The sequence below is a fragment of the Oncorhynchus mykiss genome, chromosome 25 (assembly GCF_057628025.1).
Source record: "Oncorhynchus mykiss isolate SJ-2025 chromosome 25, ASM5762802v1, whole genome shotgun sequence".
Classification (NCBI taxonomy): Eukaryota; Metazoa; Chordata; class Actinopteri; order Salmoniformes; family Salmonidae; genus Oncorhynchus; species Oncorhynchus mykiss.
The window spans coordinates 91,253,504-91,278,913 of NC_143046.1; the positions used below are offsets into that span (position 1 = coordinate 91,253,504).

The 25,410-nt window shown below is 45.6% G+C and overlaps 1 protein-coding gene across 1 annotated transcript; it reads right to left on the reverse strand.

Annotated features, from left to right (window-relative positions):
* Window positions 1-1,650: 1,650 nt before the first annotated feature.
* pank2 (pantothenate kinase 2) lies at window positions 1,651-23,992 on the reverse strand. Its single transcript, XM_036962614.2, has 8 exons — window positions 22,302-23,992; window positions 21,603-21,749; window positions 14,909-15,114; window positions 13,407-13,657; window positions 10,392-10,568; window positions 9,786-9,909; window positions 7,971-8,096; window positions 1,651-3,448 (listed from the first exon to the last, which is right to left on the reverse strand). Exons 1-8 carry the CDS (start codon window positions 22,543-22,545, stop codon window positions 3,398-3,400), a joined length of 1,326 nt encoding a protein of 441 aa, XP_036818509.1. The 5' UTR covers window positions 22,546-23,992; the 3' UTR covers window positions 1,651-3,397.
* Window positions 23,993-25,410: the final 1,418 nt, after the last annotated feature.

Consider the following 25,410-nt stretch of genomic DNA (forward strand, 5'->3'; position numbering starts at 1 on the left):
ACACTGAATTATCATCATCCCCTCTTGACCTGGCCTATTTGAATTGATCCTTGTGTGCAACTTGGTGCATAATCTTGGAGAACATCACACCGCTACACATACAACGCAAGAAACAACAGAAAACCCATCGGCAATACTTTCAATCAAGAACAAACAACCGTCACTTTTATACCATAGTCCGGTCGCTATATTTGGATGTAGTAACCCTCCTTATTTGAATGGCACCAAAATAATCGCTAAGGATCATGTTGAAAGTGACCATAACTAACAAACTATTAACAAAGTATCAAGTCAATTTTAATGTCTATGGAATGAGAGAGAGGTGAGCCTGCCGGCCCCTGATTGGTCTGTTTCAACACGTGTGACGACAAATGTAGGAGTCAGAATGGGATCACTATTTCATTTAAACCATTTATTTAAAAAAATACAAACATCTCTCGATTTGCAGCGAACTTTAAAATAATTCATCGTGGGGATCAAATTTGATCATAAACTAATTTTAAAACCCAAAACAAAACAGCCATCTAATTTTTTTTTTGGTGCCTCCGGCAATAGTAATTTATGTAGGCTTTCTTGGACAGACCAGGGTTTTTGGCACCGCTAGGTTGCTATACAGTAGCCAACTTCACGCTTGAAACTGGGGGTCTGTTCTCTCCGGTCAAGCTTATTCCGCGTGTGACAGCATGGGCAGCGCCATTGAGGCCATCTCCATTTTAAAGTAGTCAATTTTCTTCTTGATTTCTTCTTGGCTGATTGCTCCCAACTCATAGGAATCCCCGCCCAGTTGACTACTTTAAAATTGTGGAAGCCCTCAATTGCAATTCCGAAGATACATCCATGAGTCATATGACAACAGGCACAACTTCGGTAAAAATTGTTTTTTATCTTCAAGTTGCCGAAATGCCACGTTCGTCCACGTGTGTCAGGACATAACCTAGCCACTACGAAACTTATATTTAAAGTTTACATGTTGCAAATGACCAATTACATTTTTGGATTAACAAAATTCAACACGCTCTTATTGACCTCAATACAAAAATACCTCACTTCGTGGACACATTTTGGCCTGAATAAAACCTCTCACTTCGCCTCTTCCTTTCTGGTTTAACCCAAAAGACTCAAGACTTTTCCATCTCCGCAGGCCGGAACCCCTCTCTCATTGAGCCATGGCTCCGGCGGACCTGCCCTCCCGTGGGACCAAAGCCAGACGACTGGTACTTATCAACCAGCATTCACACAATGGCCAACTGTAGGAGCTATGGACACAGAATCACATTAGGTTTAACATTAAAATAAATTACATTAACATAAACCACTGGCGAAACTGTTGTGGACGTTAAGTCTCATTGGAAATGCGACATTAGAATTTGTCCGCTTTCTTAGTGCAAACCTAGCACTTATATAACGTCAAAACTGTAAACAATAATTCAACATAAATAGGATCTAAGTCCTTCTATTTCCAAAAAGATACAGCCCAGAAAAAAGTATCCGACTCCATGACCAAGTTATAACAGCTTCCAAAATTATTTTTTAAAATACATTTTTATTCCTCTTATTTTGTCGAAATCTTGCTGATCGAAAAACACATATCTTGTAGATTTCCATTGCAGAATTTGCCATTATCAAATAAATAAGCATCACCTCAGAAAATGATATTCAAATAATTTACGACAACATTTATTACAAATATTTAGTAATAATACAAAACATAAAGTATATTGTACATCACCAACAGAGAGAGAACTTGGTGTATGGAGTCAAAGACAGGTCTGATTAAAAAAAAAGCATGTCATCATACAATTGTCTGTATTTCTACCTTTCCTAGACTACAACATACCAGGCACTTAACAGAATTTATTTAGCTGAACGTGAAGCACTAGTATATATATACAGCTGATTTGATGAGACTGAACACAACCAACTACTTGCCTTTGGGATAGGACTAAAGCATGTATATGATTACAGGCTGGTGGCGGTGGTGTAATGGTGTGGATAATGTTTTCCTTGATACCAATTAAGCAACGTTTCCACGCCTCGAAGAATTCAGGGTGTTCTGGAGGCAAAGGGGAGTCCGACCCAGGACTCCCCTTTAAAACCCCTATACTGAACAAATACAGCAGATCCAGATCCCTGAAAGTGTTGTGTTGTCTACTACCGTGTCTTAATTAAACTGTAATGTATTTTTAGTTATGTGTATGGACTCCAGGAAGAGTACCTGTTGGCATAGTGATCTGAATAAAAAGTAGTTACAGTAGGCCTAATAATGACAACAGTTGAAACTAGTATGGGGGGGGAGAAGAGACAGACAGCAAGACAGAGCGAAACAGCGAGAGACAGAGAGAGAGAGAGAGAGAGGGAGAGAGACAGACGGAGAGACAGAGAGCAAGACAGAGGGAGAGAGAGAGAGCAAGACAGAGACAGATCGAGAGAGACAGAGGGAGAGAGACAGAGAGAGCAAGACAGAGAGAGAGCAAGACAGAGACAGACGGAGAGACAGAGAGAGAGAGACAGAGGGAGAGAGAGAGAGACAGAGACAGAGAGAGAGAGAGAGGGAGACAGAGAGAGGATAGATTGTCTCAAGGCAGAATAAAGACTAAATGTTTAACTATCATGTAAAGTTGAATAAGAGTCAGATTCGTTGGTAACAGTTCATTCAGGTGAAAAACTTAACATTTATGTCCAAAACAGACCCACAAATATTCCATTTGCCATTATCAGATATCAATCAAAACCTCTTCCATCAACATGTAGCAATTACTTTGCATCTGAGCTGAAAAACGTCACAGTAAACAATAGTAAAAAATACAAAATAAATTTAACGTAACAGTAAATCAGGGTTGAGATCAATTCCATTACAATTCCTGTCAATTCAGAAAGTAAACCAAATTCCACATTTTCCTAAATGAAAAGCATTGAAGAGAATCGGAACGTCAATGTACTTCCTGTATTGGCCGGAATGAACCCTGACGCGAGTGCCAGTAGAATGCCCAGTGGGCCCCAGCCATGGAGCCTTCTATGGAGGTCAACATCTAGAGCTGAGCCATCGGCTGCTGATGGCGACAGAGCAATTATATTAAACCTGTCAAACAGGCATGTGATTATCCAGCAGTTAAGGCAACATCGGTGGTCGTTCCTGGTGGGATTCATATTCCTGTCAAACGTATGCAGACGGACCAGGCTACTTGTCTACTATACAGGCTACCTACCTGGCTACTGTACAGGCTACCTACCTGGCTACTTGTACAGGCAAGCACACCACACCAATAGAGTGTGGAGGATAAAAGGTCCTGCTGGATGGACGGTCTTTGGTTTAACAGTCTTAGTGCGAGTCTGGCTTTGGGTGAGAGCAGTCCTTGGGTCTTAAGTGCTAGTTTGACCTTCAGGGCCACCGTAGCAATCAGGATGGATCCAGGAGTTCCAGCAAAGCCCCGACTGATCCGAAGTAGCCCTGACGACAACAACAACAACAAAAACTATAATGTTAGTTTAGTTTACTGCAGATCTCTCACTTTCTCACGGTGTTTTGAAATACAAACTGAGCAGATATACAAGAGAATACGTTGTTCCGTTCCATCCTTTTACTTTGTCTGAAGGATTGATCAAGGAAGAGCTTTACCTCGTCTTACTGCGCTACTTTAGTCCCTCTACCCATGGCGTTTACCAGTATGTGTATCTACAGGGCCTTCACAAAGTATTCACACCCTTTGACTTTCTACACATTTTGTTGTTACCCTGGTCACTGGTTGTGTTACTGGTCTACACTCCTGGACTTTCTACACATTTTGTTGTTACAGCCTTGAATCTAAAATGGATTACATTGAGATGTTGTGTCACTGGTCTACACACAATAACCCCATAATGTCCAAGTGGAATTATGTTTGTAGAATTATTTTACAAATTAATAAAAAATTAAAACCTGAAATGTCTCGAGTCAATAAGAATTCAACCCGTTTGTTTACGGCAAGCCTGATTAAAACGTGCTTAACAAGTCACATAATAAGTGCCATGGACTGTCTGCAATAAGTGTTGAGCATTAATTACACTTTGGATGACGTATTAATACACCCAGTCACTACAAAGTTACAGGCGTCCTTCCTAACTCAGTTGCCGGTGAGGAAGAAAACCTCTCAGGGATTTCACCATGGAGGCCAATGGTGACTTTAAAACAGTTTACAGAGTTTAATGGCTGTGATGGGAGAACACTGAGGATGGATCAACAACATGGTAGTTACTCCACAATACTAACCTAAATGACAAGAGTGAAAAGAAGGAAGCCTGTACAGAATAAAAATATTCCTTAAAACGCATCCTGTTTGCAACAAGGCACTAAAGTAATACTGCTAAAAAAAAAAATTGGCAAAGAAATTAACTTTCTGTCCTGAATACAAAGCGTTATGTTTGGGGCAAATCTAAGACAACATCACTTAGTACCACTCAATATTTTTCAATCATAGTGGTTGCTGCTATGAAAAGCCAAATGACATTTACTCCTGAGGTGCTGACTTGTTCCTCGACAACCACTGTGATTATTATTATCGGACCCTGTTGGTCATTTATGAACATTTGAACATCTTGAAGAACAATCTGGCCTAAATTGCCATGTACTCTTATAAATCTCCACCAATTTGACATTGAAAAACAATGTACTCTTATAAATTTCCACCAGGCACAGCCAATAGAGGACCGGCCACCCCCCAGAGCCTGGTTCCTCTCTAGGTTTCTTCCTAAATTTCCTGCCTTTCAAAGGAGTTTTTTTCCAAGCCACCGTGCTTCTACACCTGCATTGCTTGGTGTTTGGAGTTTTAGATTGTGTTTCTGTACAGCACTTTGTGACATCTGCAGATGTAAAAAGGGTTCTATGAATACATTTGATTGATTATGTTATGGGTATCCTTGTCATCGGCAAGGATTGGGGAGTTTTTCAGGATAAAAAGAAGCGGACTAGAGCTTAGCACAGGCAAAATCCCAGAGGAAATCCTGGTTCAGTCTGCTTTCCAACAGACACTGGGAAACAAATTCACCTTTCAGCAGGACAATAACCAAAAACACAAAGCCAAATCTACACTGGAGTTGCTTCCCAAGACGACATTGAATGTTCCTGAGTGGCCTAGTTACAGGTTTGACTTCAAATTGGCTTGAAAATATATGGCAAGACTTGAAAATGGTTGTCTAGCACTGATCAACAACCAATTTTTAAAATAATAATTTTCAAATATTGTACAATCCAGGTGTGCAAAGCTCTTAAGAGAATTATCCAGAAAGACTCATAGCTCCTAGAGACGTATCCAGAAAGACTCATAGCTCCTAGAGACGTATCCAGAAAGACTCATAGCTCCTAGAGACGTATCCAGAAAGACTCATAGCTCCTAGAGACGTATCCAGAAAGACTCATAGCTCCTAGAGACGTATCCAGAAAGACTCATAGCTCCTAGAGACGTATCCAGAAAGACTCATAGCTCCTAGAGACGTATCCAGAAAGACTCATAGCTCTTAAGAGACTTATCCAGAAAGACTCATAGCTCCTAGAGACGTATCCAGAAAGACTCATAGCTCCTAGAGACGTATCCAGAAAGACTCATAGCTCCTAGAGACGTATCCAGAAAGACTCATAGCTCCTAGAGACGTATCCAGAAAGACTCATAGCTCCTAGAGACGTATCCAGAAAGACTCATAGCTCCTAGAGACGTATCCAGAAAGACTCATAGCTATAGTTACTGCCAAAAGTGATTCTAATATGTTATTGACTCAGGGGGTTGAATACTGATGTAATCAAGATAGTGTTTTATTTTACATTGTTTTACAAATGTTCAAAATGTTCTTCACCTTTGACAAAAGTATTTTGTGTAGAAAATGATTATTAGACCACCTTGTAACGTAACAAAATGTGGAAAAAGTCAAGAGGTGTGAATATTTTCTGAAGGTACTGTACAGACTGAACCAAGCAGATACATCGTCAAGGGACATTTAAAAAAAAAATATTATACTCCATCACACTAGGGCTTTACTACAGGTTGACTGAATACCTTACCTCGTGTCTGAGGAACAGGGCTTTACTACAGGTTGACTGAATACCTTACCTCGTGTCTGAGGAACAGGGCTTTACTACAGGTTGACTGAATACCTTACCTCGTGTCTGAGGAACAGGGCTTTACTACAGGTTGACTGAATACCTTACCTCGTGTCTGAGGAACAGGGCTTTACTACAGGTTGACTGAATACCTTACCTCGTGTCTGAGGAACAGGGCTTTACTACAGGTTGACTGAATACCTTACCTCGTGTCTGAGGAACAGGGCTTTACTACAGGTTGACTGAATACCTTACCTCGTGTCTGAGGAACAGGGCTTTACTACAGGTTGACTGAATACCTTACCTCGTGTCTGAGGAACAGGGCTTTACTACAGGTTGACTGAATACCTTACCTCGTGTCTGAGGAACAGGGCTTTACTACAGGTTGACTGAATACCTTACCTCGTGTCTGAGGAACAGGGCTTTACTACAGGTTGACTGAATACCTTACCTCGTGTCTGAGGAACAGGGCTTTACTACAGGTTGACTGAATACCTTACCTCGTGTCTGAGGAACAGGGCTTTACTACAGGTTGACTGAATACCTTACCTCGTGTCTGAGGAACAGGGCTTTACTACAGGTTGACTGAATACCTTACCTCGTGTCTGAGGAACAGGGCTTTCAGGCCAGTAGACAGTCTTACCTCGTGTCTGAGGAACAGGGCTTTCAGACCAGTAGACAGTCTTACCTCGTGTCTGAGGAACAGGGCTTTCAGGCCAGTAGACAGTCTTACCTCGTGTCTGAGGAACAGGGCTTTCAGACCAGTAGACAGTCTTACCTCGTGTCTGAGGAACAGGGCTTTCAGACCAGTAGACAGTCTTACCTCGTGTCTGAGGAACAGGGCTTTCAGACCAGTAGACAGTCTTACCTCGTGTCTGAGGAACAGGGCTTTCAGGCCAGTAGACAGTCTTACCTCGTGTCTGAGGAACAGGGCTTTCAGACCAGTAGACAGTCTTACCTCGTGTCTGAGGAACAGGGCTTTCAGGCCAGTAGACAGTCTTACCTCGTGTCTGAGGAACAGGGCTTTCAGACCAGTAGACAGTCTTACCTCGTGTCTGAGGAACAGGGCTTTCAGACCAGTAGACAGTCTTACCTCGTGTCTGAGGAACAGGGCTTTCAGGCCAGTAGACAGTCTTACCTCGTGTCTGAGGAACAGGGCTTTCAGACCAGTAGACAGTCTTACCTCGTGTCTGAGGAACAGGGCTTTCAGACCAGTAGACAGTCTTACCTCGTGTCTGAGGAACAGGGCTTTCAGGCCAGTAGACAGTCTTACCTCGTGTCTGAGGAACAGGGCTTTCAGGCCAGTAGACAGTCTTACCTCGTGTCTGAGGAACAGGGTTTTCAGGCCAGTAGACAGTCTTACCTCGTGTCTGAGGAACAGGGCTTTCAGACCAGTAGACAGTCTTACCTCGTGTCTGAGGAACAGGGCTTTCAGGCCAGTAGACAGTCTTACCTCGTGTCTGAGGAACAGGGCTTTCAGACCAGTAGACAGTCTTACCTCGTGTCTGAGGAACAGGGCTTTCAGACCAGTAGACAGTCTTACCTCGTGTCTGAGGAACAGGGCTTTCAGACCAGTAGACAGTCTTACCTCGTGTCTGAGGATCAGGGCTTTCAGACCAGTAGACAGTCTTACCTCGTGTCTGAGGAACAGGGCTTTCAGGCCAGTAGACAGTCTTACCTCGTGTCTGAGGAACAGGGCTTTCAGACCAGTAGACAGTCTTACCTCGTGTCTGAGGAACAGGGCTTTCAGGCCAGTAGACAGTCTTACCTCGTGTCTGAGGAACAGGGTTTTCAGGCCAGTAGACAGTCTTACCTCGTGTCTGAGGAACAGGGCTTTCAGGCCAGTAGACAGTCTTACCTCGTGTCTGAGGAACAGGGTTTTCAGGCCAGTAGACAGTCTTACCTCGTGTCTGAGGAACAGGGCTTTCAGCTGGCCTTTAGACCAGTAATCCATGGCGTAGGCCAACAGCTTCATGGACAGGGTGTTCACCCTCAGGAAGTTCCCTACGAACACCACCCTCTCAATGTTCTGAACAGAAACACAAACAGGGGGGGGGGGGTACAGGTCATTAGGAACACTTATTTTTCTTATCACCTCATGGTTGTAAAACGGATGATTACAAAATTGATCATTTCAACCTGATATTCATATACATATTTTAAGATTAAGTTTAATTTCTCAAATCAATAACAGACATGAAAAATAAAACAGGTTCCAATGCAGACTGGAGCAGACTGGCTGGAGCAGAGCTCAGTGCCTTCATAGCCCTGTACAATGCTGCTTGATCCAGATTCCACAAGGCAGCATCATAAAGAGGCTGAAGGCAAAGAGAGAACATCCAGCTCTCCCCTGAACATCCAGCTCTCCCCTGAACACCCAGCTCTCCCCTGAACACCCAGCTCTCCCCTGAACACCCAGCTCTCCCCTGAACACCCAGCTCTCCCCTGAACATCTCCCCTGAACACCCAGCTCTCCCCTGAACACCCAGCTCTCCCCTGAACATCTCCCCTAAACATCCAGCTCTCCCCTGAACATCCAGCTCTCCCCTGAAAACCCAGCTCTCCCCTGAAAACCCAGCTCTCCCCTGAACATCTCCCCTGAACACCCAGCTCTCCCCTGAACACCCAGCTCTCCCCTGAACATCTCCCCTGAACACCCAGCTCTCCCCTGAACACCCAGCTCTCCCCTGAACATCTCCCCTGAACACCCAGCTCTCCCCTGAACATCCAGCGCCCCCCTGAACATCCAGCGCCCACCTGAACATCCAGCTCTCCCCTGAACACCCAGCTCTCCCCTGAACACCCAGCTCTCCCCTGAACATCTCCCCTGAACACCCAGCTCCCCCCTGAACACCCAGCTCTCCCCTGAACACCCAGCTCTCCCCTGAACATCTCCCCTGAACACCCAGCTCTCCCCTGAACATCCAGCTCTCCCCTAAACATCCAGCTCTCCCCTAAACATCCAGCTCTCCCCTGAACACCCAGCTCTCCCCTAAACACCCAGCTCTCCCCTGAACACCCAGCTCTCCCCTGAACACCCAGCTCTCCCCTGAACACCCAGCTCTCCCCTGAACACCCAGCTCTCCCCTGAACATCTCCCCTGAACATCCAGCTCTCCCCTGAACATCCAGCTCTCCCCTGAACATCCAGCGCCCCCCTGAACATCCAGCGCCCCCCTGAACATCCAGCGCCCCCCTGAACATCCAGCGCCCCCCTGAACATCCAGCGCCCCCCTGAACATCCAGCGCCCCCCTGAACATCCAGCTCTCCCCTGAACACCCAGCTCTCCCCTGAACACCCAGCTCTCCCCTGAACACCCAGCTCTCCCCTGAACATCCAGCGCCCCCCTGAACATCCAGCGCCCCCCTGAACATCCAGCGCCCCCCTGAACATCCCCCCTGAACATCCAGCTCTCCCCTGAACATCCAGCTCTCCCCTGAACATCCCCCCTGAACATCCAGCTCTCCCCTGAACATCCAGCTCTCCCCTGAACATCCCCCCTGAACACATATCTGGGTGATGTTTCCTGCCTGAAACGGCAGCCTGTTTGCTGCCTGAAACGGCAGCCTGTTTCCTATATTTATTACCGCTATATTTATTCACAATTTCAAATTGTACAAATACACTACGGCAGTTTAGATATAGTGCACTACTATTGACCAGGGCCCTGGTGATGCACTATATAGGGAATAGGGTGCATTGTGAAGTAGTGAAGTACCTCGTTGAGCGCAACCATCCTGGTGATGGAGCCGATGTTGTTGGTGATGGAGACCAGGGTGGCTCTGGCTAGGTCCTCTTTAGAGATGGACTCCCGCTTCTCTTTACACACCATGTTCCCAAAACTACAAGGCAGAAATACATGATGTTCCTAAAACTACAAGGCAGAAATACATCATGTTCCTAAAACTACAAGGCAGAAATACATCATGTTTCCAAAACTACAAGACAGAACTACATCATGTTCCTAAAACTACATCATGTTCCTAAAACTACATCATGTTCCTAAAACTACATCATGTTCCCAAAACTACAAGACAGAACTACATCATGTTCCTAAAACTACATCATGTTCCTAAAACTACATCCTGTTCCTAAAACTACAAGACAGAAATACATGATGTCCAGAGCAACTTACAAGAGCAATTAGGTTTAAGTGCCTTGCTCAACGGCACAGACAGATTCTTCAGTTAGTCGGCTCAGAGATTCGAACCAGCGACCTTTCCATTACTGACCAAATATTCTTAAAACGCTAGGCTACCTGTTGCAAAACATTTTGCTACGATGTGCACTAATGAATACACCCCGGGTATTGCTAACGGTTTACCTGGAGGCCACAGCCCAGCCGGGGAGGCCGAAGCGCTCGTAGTCCCCTCCGTAGATGTCCCGTACTAGCTTATCCACGTGCGTGCTCTCCCCCTGCGACGCCATCTCCAGAGCCTCCTCAAAGCTGGAGCAGCCAGTCAGTAAACAGCACAGCCCCAGGAATGTCCCTCCACCCAGACTGCATGGGGAAACACAGAACACGGTTATAACCTGTAGTAACCTACCACCATATTCTTAGAAATCACTCGAAAATGTTCCAGGCTCCTCCTTCCTAGGCTCCAAGGGGGGGGGTACAGAGGTACAGGTCTAGGTACAGATCTAGGATCAGCTTCCTGTCTCCAAATCCTAAACCTTAACGAATGGTGGTGGAAATTCAACATCTGTCCTGAGATCAGAATCTAAAGGAAACCGCTCCGTGTCCCCTCCTGCCTCTAGCCATGCAGCACACAGGACCATTATGACAGACAGGGCCCGAGCAGTCATGTGTCAGACCGGAAAACTACCAAGGACAACAAACAGAGGCAAGGGGAGCTCCCAAAGCCTGGCTACCAGTCTGGTTGAGCTCCCACGGCCTGGCTACCAGTCTGGTTGAGCAACCACGGCCTGGCTACCAGTCTGGTTGAGCAACCACGGCCTGGCTACCAGTCTGGTTGAGCAACCACGGCCTGGCTACCAGTCTGGTTGAGCAACCACGGCCTGGCTACCAGTCTGGTTGAGCTCCCACGGCCTGGCTACCAGTCTGGTTGAGCTCCCACGGCCTGGCTACCAGTCTGGTTGAGCTCCCACGGCCTGGCTACCAGTCTGGTTGAGCTCCCACGGCCTGGCTACCAGTCTGGTTGAGCTCCCACGGCCTGGCTACCAGTCTGGTTGAGCTCCCACGGCCTGGCTACCAGTCTGGTTGAGCTCCCACGGCCTGGCTACCAGTCTGGTTGAGCAACCACGGCCTGGCTACCAGTCTGGTTGAGCAACCACGGCCTGGCTACCAGTCTGGTTGAGCAACCACGGCCTGGCTACCAGTCTGGTTGAGCAACCACGGCCTGGCTACCAGTCTGGTTGAGCAACCACGGCCTGGCTACCAGTCTGGTTGAGCAACCACGGCCTGGCTACCAGTCTGGTTGAGCAACCACGGCCTGGCTACCAGTCTGGTTGAGCAACCACGGCCTGGCTACCAGTCTGGTTGAGCAACCACGGCCTGGCTACCAGTCTGGTTGAGCAACCACGGCCTGGCTACCAGTCTGGTTGAGCAACCACGGCCTGGCTACCAGTCTGGTTGAGCAACCACGGCCTGGCTACCAGTCTGGTTGAGCTCCCACGGCCTGGGTACCAGTCTGGTTGAGCTCCCACGGCCTGGGTACCAGTCTGGTTGAGCTCCCACAGCCTGGGTACCAGTCTGGTTGAGCTCCCATAGCCTGGGTACCAGACAGAAATAAATTATTTTCAGCGCAACCTGGGTGAGCTCCCATAGCCTGGGTACCAGTTTGGTTGAGCTCCCATAGCCTGGGTACCAGTCTGGTTGAGCTCCCATAGCCTGGGTACCAGTCTGGTTGAGCTCCCATAGCCTGGGTACCAGTCTGGTTGAGCTCCCATAGCCTGGGTACCAGTCTGGTTGAGCAACCATAGCCTGGGTACCAGTCTGGTTGAGCAACCATAGCCTGGGTACCAGTCTGGTTGAGCAACCATAGCCTGTGTACCAGTCTGGTTGAGCTCCCATAGCCTGGGTACCAGTCTGGTTGAGCAACCATAGCCTGTGTACCAGTCTGGCTGAGCTCCCATAGCATGGCTACCAGTCTGGCTGAGCTCCCATAGCCTGGCTACCAGTCTGGTTGAGCAACCATAGCCCGGCTACCAGTCTGGTTGAGCTAGAATTCCATTTCTTGTCAGAACACAAGGAGTGGAATGTAAGCACAAAAACAGGTTCTGGATTTCAGGCTAGGACAACCATCAGTCAGTGGAGGAAAAGCTAGCAGATAATCAGAGATCCTATTAAATTACTAGAGAGGTTATATGTCATAAAACCCTCAAAGTTCAAAAACAGGGCCAAATGGCAGCCATCTTGGTAATGGAGAAATCCAAAACGAGTCAATTGGAATGAATGGCAGTAGAGGTGATGCATTCCCTGTTTTTACTAATGCAGGAAAACAAAAGTAAAGCATGTGATGTATCAGAAATGTTGCAAAGGAAATAATGTCACCCACAAATATTGTTGAATAATTATAAAAATAGTTTATATGGGTTATATACCAATTTTCTGTATAAATAGCCTCTAAAATACATGCAGGAAATCACGGACTACAAAAAGAAATCCAGACACGTCACGGACACCGACGTCACGCTTCCAGACAAACTAAACACCTTCTTTGCCCACTTTGAGGATAATTCAATGCCACCGTCGCGGCCCGCTAACAAGTACTGCACCCCCCCCCCACCCCCCCTCTCCTTCTCAGTGGCTGACGTGAGAAAAACATTTAAACGTGTTAACCCTCGCAAGGCTGCTGGCCCAGACAGCATCCCTAGCCGTGTCCTCAGAGCATGCGCAGACCAGCTGGCTGGTGTGTTTACGGACATATTCAATCTCTCTCCCTATCCCAGTCTGCTGTTCCCACATGCCTCAAGATGTCAACCATTGTTCCTGTACTGTACTGAAGCCTGAAATGTGGCAAAAGGTCGCAAAGTTCAAGGGGGCCGAATACTTTCGCAAGGCACTGTACATTGATGTTTTGCTGTGTCGGTAAGTCAGTTCAAAACGCTTAACCATTTCACAGGTTCAAGGTTCAACTTGGCCCCTTTTCAACATGTAGAGAAAAACATCTCTGAAAAGGAAGTGCTTCACTTTTATCCCCCTTCGGCCTAGGCTACATGACACACAAAAAAAACCAGTGAAGTGATGTAAAACAGGAAATTAAATCACAGCAGGAAATAGAACACAAATGTATGTCTACATCTTTTTTTGGAGGGGTGGGGTGGGGGGTTGAATGTGGTTAATAGACTCAGGTGACAGACTCGACCACCCACTGACCTGGTCCCGGTTACTCGTTTGTAGTTGTTCTTGGAGTAGACGGCCAGAATGCTGACGCCAGAGCCGATGTTGACCAGCAGTAGAGGGTAAGGGTTCTCCAGAGTGAAGGGTTTCTGGACACAGTGTTCAGGGTCTGTAGGGTTCTCATAGTAGTAACACTCTGAAGGATTGGACACCACTGAGTCTATGTAGAGTACACCCCGTATCAGACAGTCCAGCTCATCTAGCTTCAGCAGCTGGAGGTCAGCCATCTGAGGAGAGAGGAGAGGAGGTCAGCCATCTGAGAAGAGGACAGGAGGTCAGCCATCTGAGGAGAGGACAGGAGGTCAGCCATCTGAGGAGAGAGGAGAGGTGGTCAGCCATCTGAGGAGTGGACAGGAGGTCAGCCATCTGAGGAGAGGAGAGGTGGTCAGCCATCTGAGGAGCAGACAGGACAGGAGGTCAGCCATTTGAGGAGAGAGGAGAGGACAGAAGGTCAGCCATCTGAGGAGAGAAGAGGAGGTCAGCCATCTGAGGAGAGAAGAGAGGAGAGAAGGTCAGCCATTGAGGAGAAGAGAGGACAGAAGGTCAGCCATTAAAGAGAAGAGAGGACAGAAGGTTAGCCATCTGAGGAGAAGAGAGAGGACAGGAGGTCAGCCATCTGAGGAGAAGAGAGAGGACAGGAGGTCAGCCATCTGAGGAGAGAAGAGAGGAGAGGAGGTCAGCCATCTGAGGAGAAGAGAGGAGGTCAGCCATCTGAGGAGAAGAGAGAGGACAGGAGGTCAGCCATCTGAGGAGAAGAGAGAGGACAGGAGGTCAGCCATCTGAGGAGAAGAGAGGACAGGAGGTCAGCCATCTGAGGAGAAGAGAGAGGACAGGAGGTCAGCCATCTGAGAACGGGAAGTTATTTTCCTCAATTCACCATATAACAGCATTTAAAAAATATTTGAAATTGTCTAATACATTTACTGACTATACTAAACATTAGGAACACCTTCCCCTTTTGCCCTCGGAACAGCCTTAATTCGTCAGGACATGGACTCTACAAGGTGTCTAAATGTCGACTCCAAGGCTTCCCACAGTCGTGTCAAATTGGCTGGATGTCCTTTGGGTGGGTGGACCATTCTTGATACACACAGGAAACTGTTGAGTGACCACTCTGAGGAGCTGCCTCCAGAACAACAATCAGGATGAGAAACGCTAACCTGCTAGTGACCACTCTGAGGAGCTGCCTTCAGAACAACATTCAGGATGAGAAACGCTAACCTGCTAGTGACCACTGAGGAGCTGCCTCCAGAACAACATTCAGGATGAGAAACGCTAGCCTGCTAGTGACCACTCTGAGGAGCTGTCTCTAGAACAACATTGAGGATGAGAAACGCTAACCTGCTAGTGACCACTGAGGAGCTGCCTCCAGAACAACATTCAGGATGAGAAACGCTAATTTGCAAAACATTACAGTAACTAGGAAGGATGGTCGCTCTCTTTCCCGCTAAAATCTTTTCCCGGTTTACTGTACCCACCTGGCGGAAGTCAAACTCAAACTTGTAGGCACCCCCTCCGGTGGCACAGAGGGTGGTGTGGAGGCTGGAGAAGTGTTTGTTGCGTGCCATCTGTAGGAAGGCCGGCAGATCCTGGGTGGGGAAGCGGATGAAGTGGAGGTTCCCTGTGCGTCCGCATATCGTCAGGTCCTTCATCTCCAGGTGAACATCTCTGATCCCAGTCTTACCTAGCAGATTCACCGTCAGAAGGAATACTCGTCTTAGTCCATATTGTTTTTACCCACACCCCCCCCCTCCCTTCAGATATACACACACACACACACTCTCCAGATACAGATCCTATGAGCTTAGGGTTCATGAATGTTGCTGCACGGATATCGAGAAGGGTGCAACTGCAGACCGCAATTCAGGGCATTCAAGCATCTGGGCATTCTAGCATCTGGGCATTCTAGCATCTAACTACTTCTACTGGGGGGGGGGGGTTCCTGGGAATGACCACATGACGGAACGCCCACGAATTGCGATCTGCAGTTGCACCCTTCTCGATATCCGTGCAGCAACATTCATTAACCCTAAACTCCACCTTGCCGGAAAGGGGGTTTGAAAAAGTTACCTTTCTTAGGACGCTAGGCTACCAGGATTTGGGATTTTCGTTGAGGTTTGCGTCATATTGAAATGGTAAATATAGCTTTACTGCGTTAGCTAGCTAGCTAGTTAGTAGTGCATAAGTAAACAACCTTCTCAAAGACAATAAGTTAACTAGCAAGCTAGCTATATGCCTTGCCCTTACTAGCAGGCTAGCTATATACCTTGCCCTTACTAGCAGGCTAGCTGTAGCTGTGGAGAGGATCCATTGCCAAACAGGGAGAGGATCCATTACCAAACAGGGAGAGGATCCATTACCAAACAGGGAGAGGATCCATTACCAAACAGGGAGAGGATCCATTACCAAACAGGGAGAGGATCCATTACCAAACAGGGAGAGGGTCCATTACCAAACAGGGAGAGGGTCCATTACCAAACAGGGAGAGGGTCCATTACCAAACAGGGAGAGGATCCATTACCAAACAGGGAGAGGATCCATTACCAAACAGGGAGAGGATCCATTACCAAACAGGGAGAGGATCCATTACCAAACAGGGAGAGGATCCATTACCAAACAGGGAGAGGATCCATTACCAAACAGGGAGAGGATCCATTACCAAACAGGGAGAGGATCCATTACCAAACAGGGAGAGATTCCATTACCAAACAGGGAGAGGATCCATTACCAAACAGGGAGAGGATCCATTACCAAAGAGGGAGAGGATCCATTACCAAACAGGGAGAGGATCCATTACCAAACAGGGAGAGGATCCATTACCAAACAGGGAGAGGATCCATTACCAAACAGGGAGAGGATCCATTACCAAACAGGGAGAGGATCCATTACCAAACAGGGAGAGGATCCATTACCAAACAGGGAGAGTAAACATGGTCACCGAATGAAACCAGTGCCAGTTCATAGGCCCATAGTCATCAAGCGTCTTACAGTATGAGTACTGATCAAGGATCAGGTCCCACCTGTTTGTAACGTGCTAAATATGAGCCCTGGTAATGTTCACTTCCTTCTCAACCCTATCCCGTAGCCCTCACATTCAAGTAGGAGGCATAACCCCTGCTGATTGGCCATCACTTAACAGGACATCATCTCTACGTTATGCTGGGTGGAGAGCCTCTGTGAGTGGCATGCAAGAACACAGTCATGTGTAGTTTTGATAGTGTATGCTAATTACCAATATCATACATGCTTCACATACCTCCAACCCCTTTTTAAACAACTATTATATCTAGAAACAGCCGTGTTCATATAACTGCTTTGTAGACGTCTTCCCGAGTGGCACAGTGCTCTGAAGCACTGCATCACTGGTGTTACGTCACTACAGCCCGGGGTTCGATCCGGGGCTGTATCACAACCAGCCGTGACCGGGAGCCCCCCATAAGGCGGGGCACAATTGGCCCAGCGTCGTCCGGGTTAGGGGAGGGTTTGGCCAGGGGCGGGCTTTACTTGGCTCGTCGCCCTCTAGCGACCCCTTGTGGCAGGCCGTGCACCTGCAAGCTGACTCCGGTCATCAGTTGACACATTGGTGCTGCTGGCTTCCGGGTTATGCGCGCAGGTGTTAAGAAGCGCGGTTAGGCGGGTTATGTTTCGGGGGGCGCATGACTCGACTTTCGCCTCTCCCGAGCTCGTTGGGGAGTTGCAGCGATGAGACAAGATAGTACTTGTCCGGTTTAGGGGAGGGTTCTTTAGGGTGGCTTCCATCCATCACCATCCCCATCCATGGCAGCCTCTCACTCATAATTGGAGTTCATGAAATTGGGGAGAAAAAGGGGGCCAAAAATATAAAAACTGCTTTGTAAATGTTGAGCTGATATTTCCCATTGTAATTGTTCTTTAGGGTGGCTTCCATCCATCCATCACCATCCATCCATCCCCACCCATGGCAGCCTCTCACTCAGCACCACCTTGTCGTCAGAGAACACTCATCCACATCCATCCCCACCCATCCATCCATCACCATCCATCCCCACCCATCCATCCATCCATCACCATCCATCCCCACCCATCCATCCATCCATCCCCATCCCATCCATCCATATCCATCCATCCATCACCATCCATCCCCACCCATCCATCCATCCCCATCCATCCATCACCATCCATCCATCCCCATCAGTCACCATCCATCCATCCCCATCCATCCATCCCCATCAGTCACCATCCATCCATCCCCATCCCCATCCATCCATCCATCCCCATCCATCCATCCCCATCCATCACCATCCATCCATCCATCACCATCCACATCCATCCATCCCCATCCATCCATCCACATCCATCCCCATCCATCCATCCATCCCCATCCATCACCATCCATCCATCCATCCCCATTCATGGCAGCCTCTCACTCAGCACCACCTTGTCGTCAGTGAACACTCATCCCCAGTCTAAGTACTATACATGGAACATCTGTGTCTTCTGGAGCGTTACGGTACATGTTATAGTTATGCTCTGCTACAAACCGATGGAGAATCCTTTAACACTTACATCAAAGTTATAATGTTGCCACTTAAACCATTTTATAATAGGTCACTGTTTTTTTTTATTCAATTTGATTAAGTCCAAATGACAGTTCAATCATTTTAAAAAACACATTTTCACTTAAGTCATTACGGGATATTGTGTGTAGAATTTTTATTTTTATTTATCAATTTTGAATTTAGGCTGTAACAACAAAATGTGGAAAAAAGTCAAGGGGTCTGAAGACTTTCTGAGCTGTATAGAGAGCCTTCGTAAAGTATTCAGACCCCTTGACTTTTCCCCACATTTGGCTACTTCACAGCCTTATTCTAAAATGGATGACATTTCGGTCTCATAGCAAAGGGTCTGAATAGTTACGTAAAATAAGGTATTGTTTTTTAAATATTTTTAATACATTTGCACACATTTCTAAAAACCTGTTTTCACTGTCATTATGGGGTATTGTGTGAAGATTAGAGGATTTTTAATTTAATTTTTAAAATACATTATCGAATGGATATTTTTTTTATTTATTTTTTTACATTTCCATATTGATTAGTACAACCCCCCCCTAAAAAAAAGTAGCCTATGCCTAAAGGGCAGAATCAGGATTATTTGCATCAATCCAGTGGCCATTTTGTTTTGAAACTTCCATCACAAAAGTGCACTACAAAACTGCTACCCAAACACAGTCTGGCTGCGCCGGAATTATTAAAGGGTACTACACAAAAATTATCTACATTTCTCAAATGGTACCCTGATGTGGTTTAAGAACTTGTTGTGGACTTAGAAAATGAACAAAATTGGATGTTCTATGAAAAAAAAAGTGGTTTTGAGAGCAAAAACCTGGAGAAAAACAAAACAAAAAAATGGGTGAAATCAGTCTGTTTTTTTTGCCTTGGTATTGTTTTGGTATCAAGTATTGTTTAAAACAAAAGTTATTCTGCCCTCTAGAGGACTTTGCAGAAAAGAACATTCGGCACTTTGAAAATCAGCAATAAACACAGATTTATAACAGTCTATTTTCTTTTTCAGTAAATCTATCCAAATCAGCATAAGAACACAAGGGCAGCTAATTTAAAAAGATGGCTAGTCATTATTAGCCTGCTTCTGTATGGAATGCAGGTGCATTATGGGACACAGGCATTATTGATTAACTTAGGTAGGACCAAATCATGTGCTGGTGCCACCAAGTGAAATAGTTAGTAGCGCCAGCGCCACCAGGGGAAAGAGTTAGAACCCTGCAGTGTAGAACCCTGCAGGTATGGTTCCAGCCCTACATAGAACATCAGCTCTTACCCAGGTAATGGAATACAGTGCAGGGCCACTGGAGAATGTGACAACACTGGTTACCGGTACTACTTGACAGACAGCATTTTGTGATTATTATTTTTGACCCTGTTGGTCATCTATAAACGTTTGAACATCTTGAAGAACGATCTGGCCTTAACTGGCCATGTCCTCTTATAATCTCCACCTGGGACAGTCAGAAGAGGACCCCCCCCCCCCACACACACACACACACATCTAAATATTTGCACTTGGGGGAAAGAACATCTTAAAGTAGAAATATAATGAAACAAACAGGCTTTCTATTTTTGCTCTATTATAGTGGCCACGACAGACATCGATCAAGTGCACAAGGCTGGACTGTAGGGCTGGACATGTGTGCAAAAATAACATTCAATGAGCAACAAAAAGTATAACCCCCTCACTCTCAGACACACACACGTTAGTGTCAAGTTCAACACAACAAAAACAATATCTTTGGGCTTTGGACTGTCTGTCAGCCTTCTAGATGGACTGTCTGTCAGCCTTCTAGATGGACTGTCTGTCACCCTTCTAGATGGACTGTCTGTCAGCCTTCTAGATGGACTGTCTGTCACCCTTCTAGATGGACTGTCTGTCACCCTTCTAGATGGACTGTCTGTCACCCTTCTAGATGGACTGACTGTCAGCCTTCTAGATGGACTGACTGTCAGCCTTCTAGATGGACTGACTGTCAGCCTTCTAGATGGACTGTCTGTCAGCCTTCTAGATGGACTGTCTGTCAGCCTTCTAGATGGACTGTCTGTCACCCTTCTAGATGGACTGTCTGTCACCCTTCTAGATGGACTGTCTGTCAGCCTTCTAGATGGACTGACTGTCAGCCTTCTAGATGGACTGTCTGTCAGCCTTCTAGATGGACTGTCTGTCAGCCTTCTAGATGGACTGTCTGTCAGCCTTCTAGATGGACTGTCTGTCAGCCTTCTAGATGGACTGTCTGTCAGCCTTCTAGATGGACTGTCTGTCAGCCTTCTAGATGGACTGACTGTCAGCCTTCTAGATGGACTGACTGTCAGCCTTCTAGATGGACTGACTGTCAGCCTTCTAGATGGACTGACTGTCAGCCTTCTAGATGGACTGTCTGTCAGCCTTCTAGATGGACTGTCTGTCAGCCTTCTAGATGGACTGTCTGTCAGCCTTCTAGATGGACTGACTGTCAGCCTTCTAGATGGACTGACTGTCAGCCTTCTAGATGGACTGACTGTCAGCCTTCTAGATGGACTGTCTGTCAGCCTTCTAGATGGACTGTCTGTCAGCCTTCTAATGGACTGTCTGTCAGCCTGACTGTCAGCCTTCTAGATGGACTGACTGTCAGCCTTCTAGATGGACTGTCTGTCAGCCTTCTAGATGGACTGACTGTCAGCCTGATAATGGAAACCTCATCTATAGGAACTTTTCTCCAGAGGTGTTTTAACATTCTGTAGGCTATACCTGTTCCCTGTGAACACCTGTAATGGACAATCAATACAATTGAAAATTACTGGGCATGTGAGGTCTTACCATAGGCTGTGTTAGGTCTATAGTCTGGGCCAGGTGAGGTCTTACCATAGGTAAGCTGGGACCAGGAGACTGAAAAATAGCTTCTATCTCAAGGCCATCAGACTGTTAAAACAGCCACCATTAGCACAGAGAGGCTGCTGCCTACGTACAGACTTAAAATCATTGGCCACTTTAATAAATGGATCACTAGTCACTTTAATAATGTTCATATATCTTGCTTTACCCATCCAATATGGATATACTGTATACCATATATTGCATCTTGCTTACGCCAGTCAGTCATCCATATATTTATATATTATTATTCCATCCCTTTACTTAGATTTGTGTGTATTAGGTGGTTGTTGTGGAATTGTTAGATATTGCTACACTGTCGGGAACTAGAAGCACAAGTCGAGAGATCGAAAAACAGCTTCTATCTCAAGGCCATCAGACTGCTAAACAGCCGTCACTAGCACAGAGAGGCTGCTGCCTACATTGAGACCTAATCACTGGACACTTTAACAAATGGATCATTAGCCACTTTAAATAAAAGCACTTTAATAATGTTTACATATCTTACATTACTCATATCACATGTATATACTGTATTTATACCATCTATTGCACCTTGTCTTTTCCGCTCGGACATCGCTAATCCATATACTTACATGTACATACTCTCATTCACCCCTTTAGATGTGTGTGTATGAGGTGGTTGTTGGGGAATTGTTAGATTACTTGTTAGATATTACTGCAGTGTCGGATCTAGAAGCACAAGCATTATGCTACACTCGCATTAACTAACCATGTGTATATGTGACTAATAAAATGTGATTCGATTCTTACCGTAGGCTATGTTGGAGGTCAGGTAGCGCCGGATGCTCTTTAGGTTCTCTACCTCCTCCTGCTCCTCCTCGGCTGTGATATCTTTGGGCTCAAAGTAGACCAGCTTCACCAAGGTGCCACCGATGTCCATCCCAAACCAAGGGAAGGCTGTACAGACACAGAGACCAAACAGAAAGAGGAAACAAGTCTTTGTTAATCAAAATGTCAGCAACAGTACATACAAATAAGAGCTGCTGCATAGAGACAGGTCTGGAAGTGATTAGGAGGGAGGGTGAACAGCAAATCAAAATGTCAACAACACACTACACAATGAGTTATCATTGACAGCACTGGGGTTACTGCGCAATCCCAACTCATGTGTAAAGTTTGGCATCAAATAACACTACAATATATTTATTAAAAATGTGTCAACTGTTTCTTAAAAATGTCGGGGAATCGTGACACAAAAGCTTATTGAACGATTTTCTCGAAATACAACGCTAATAAATATGAGAATAACAGTAGACCGCTGTGTAAACACGGTGCTCCTCTAGGGCAGTGTGCACTGAGACGCCATCTTGTCTGTCTGCTGGAGAAACATACAGTCACATTGTAGAACTGGAAATGACAGGGTCGCATCTATTATCTATTATGCTGCCGTTAGACTAACATTAACAAAACAGGTTAAAACATTAAATATAATTTACTGGTTCGACATACGTGGCCTGATTTTTCCCAGGGAGTCAATCTTTTGCCTCGACGAATAGTTGGATGTAGATGTGCGTCGTTCGTCGGTAGTGGCACAACCCCCGGTCGTGGTCGTCTCCGTGTTGTTACCGTCTAATATAAAAATATTCGACTCGTCACTCCTTGAACACGACTGTTTCGGTGGAGCAGGCGCCGTTTCTTCGTTTTCCCCGGTCTCCGGTTCATTCTCGCCGTGGTGGCCATTCCGTTTTTCCATTGAATACAATTGAAGAATGACGTCTTGATATACAATTAGTATTAAATTCTGCGTTCCGACTGAGATAATATCTCAAGCTGACAAGATAGCTAAATGAAAATGGATCTGTTTTGGCTATAATTGAGTTAGTTTTTTTGATGTAATTTCGTTTTCACAACAAGATGATGCTGAAGAGTGACAGGAGCTCTGAGCCAATTCCTTCTAACCTAAACGTCCCTTCAACAACATGTTCCAGTCGGTCAAATTAACGTCAAAAAGTATAATTTTTTTTTTTGTTGTTGTTGCATTTAATCTAACTCTAAACCATTTTCATAACATTAACCTAATTATCCTGTTACGATAATTCGAACAATTAAAATGTGACATTTTATTTTTTGTTTTTACAAAAGCTGGATCCCTTCTAGCCATGACCGTTCTAGTCATGTCATTGGACAATATTGGTTCCGCGTTCAATAGAAGGTGGGGAGTACAGCACCAAGAGTTTACATTTAGGTCATTTAGCACAGTGGTTTACCAACCGTTTTCAGTTAATGTACCACCAAACTGAATTTTGCTTTCCCCTCATGTGCATTTTACCAAAGGGCTCTGGTTTCATCAAGTACCCCCTATAGATAGGCCAAGTACCCCCAGGAGTGCTAGGAACCACTGATTTAGCAGACACTCTTATGCAGAGCAACTTACAGGAGCAATTAGGGTTAAGTACCTTGCTCAAGGGCACAGATAAATGTTACACCTAGTCAGCTCAGGGATTCCAACCAGCAACCTTTCAGTTATTGGCCCAACCACTAGGTTACCTGCAACCCTCGTAAAGATACATTTACAATGTACATTTATTTTCACAACCTCTTGAGAGGAATTTGGTGAATTGCTCACTGTTTAGACATACTTTATATAATAGATAATGAAACTCCCATATCTATTGGGTGAAATAACACAGTGTGACATCACAGCAGAAAGATTTCAGGCCTGTTGCCACGAGAAAAGGGCAACCAGTGAAGAACGAACACTTATGGAAAATACAATGCATATTTATTTATTTTCCCTTTTGCAGTTTAACTATTTGCACATCGTTACAACACTGTATATGACATTTGAAATGCCTCTATTCCTTTGGAACTTTTGTGAGTGTAATGTTTACTGTTCATTTCACTTGTTCTGGCAATGTTACCATATGTTTTGGCACTTATTTTATTTAACTAGGCAAGTAGGTCAAGAACAAAATCTTATTTACAACGATAGCCTAGGAACAGTGGGTTAACTGCCTTGTTCAGGGGCAAAATAAGAGATTTTTACTTTGTCAGCTCAGGGATTGAATCTAGAAACCTTTTGGTTACTGGCCCCACGGTCTAACCACTAGGCTACCTGCCACCCCACAATAAACCCCTTTGAATTGAATTAATCATGAGTGAGCAGCAGAATTGTATTGATTGTCCATTACAGGTGTACACAGGGAACATGTATAGCCTACAGAATGTTAAAACACCTCCGGAGAAAAGTTCCTATAGATGAGGTTTACATTATCAGGCTGACAGTCAGTCCATCTAGAAGGCTGACAGTCAGTCCATCTAGAAGGCTGACAGTCAGTCCATCTAGAAGGCTGACAGACAGTCCATCTAGAAGGCTGACAGTCAGTCCATCTAGAAGGCTGACAGTCAGTCCATCTAGAAGGCTGACAGTCAGGCTGACAGACAGTCCATTAGAAGGCTGACAGTCAGTCCATCTAGAAGGCTGACAGTCAATCCATTAGAAGGCTGACAGACAGTCCATCTAGAAGGCTGACAGACAGTCCATCTAGAAGGCTGACAGTCAGTCCATTAGAAGGCTGACAGACAGTCCATCTAGAAGGCTGACGGTCAGCCCATCTAGAAGGCTAACAGTCAGTCCATCTAGAAGGCTGACAGACAGTCCATCTAGAAGATTCACTAAAGCCTGGGGTGGCAGGGTAGCCTAGTGGTTAGAGCATTGGACTAGTAACCAAAATGGTTGCAAGTTCACATCCCCAAGCTGACAAGGTACAAATCTGTCGTTCTGCCCCTGAACAACCCACTGTTCCTAGGCCGTCATTGATATATAAGAATTTGTTCTTAACTGACTTGCCTAGTTAAGTAAAGGTACAATTTAAAAAAAGTACGTATCCAACTGGTACGTACCCCATAATGAGAGAGAGCCCAACATTTACATTGTCTCTGCATAACAATATAAGTGTAATTACAAGACTATATACAGTGCCTTCAGAAAGTATTCATACCCCTTGACTTATTCCACATCAACACACAAAACCCCATAAAGACAAAGAGAAAACATGTTTTTAGACATTTTAGCAAATGTCTTAAATTAAATACAGAAATAGCTAATTTTCTGTCACACAAAATGTGGAGTAAGTCATGAATGCATTCTGAAAGGACTATATACACATTGAATTTCATGGTATTCCTCTCACTAGGATGTGCAGCATGGCCACATTTAGGGCATTGTCACGTACCACACTATCCCCACCACCATGCTGGACAGTTGGTATGAGATTCTTACTGTGGAAAGCAGAGTTCGTTATTGACAGGCATATTTATTTAACTAGGCAAGTCAGTTATTATTATTATTTACAATGACGGACCCTTGTTCAGCGGCAGAACGACAGATTTTTACCTTGTCAGCTCGGGGATTTGATCCAGCACCCCTTCGGTTACTGGCCCAATGCACTAGGCTACCTGTCGCCCCATAATGGGACCACTGTCGTCCAAAAAGTTTTACTTTGACTAATCTGTGAAATAGAATATTCTTCCAAGAGACTTGATGATCATCCCAGGTGCTTTTTGGCAAACTGGAGTCAACCTTCTGGATGACATGGGTCCCATTATGTCTGGCAAA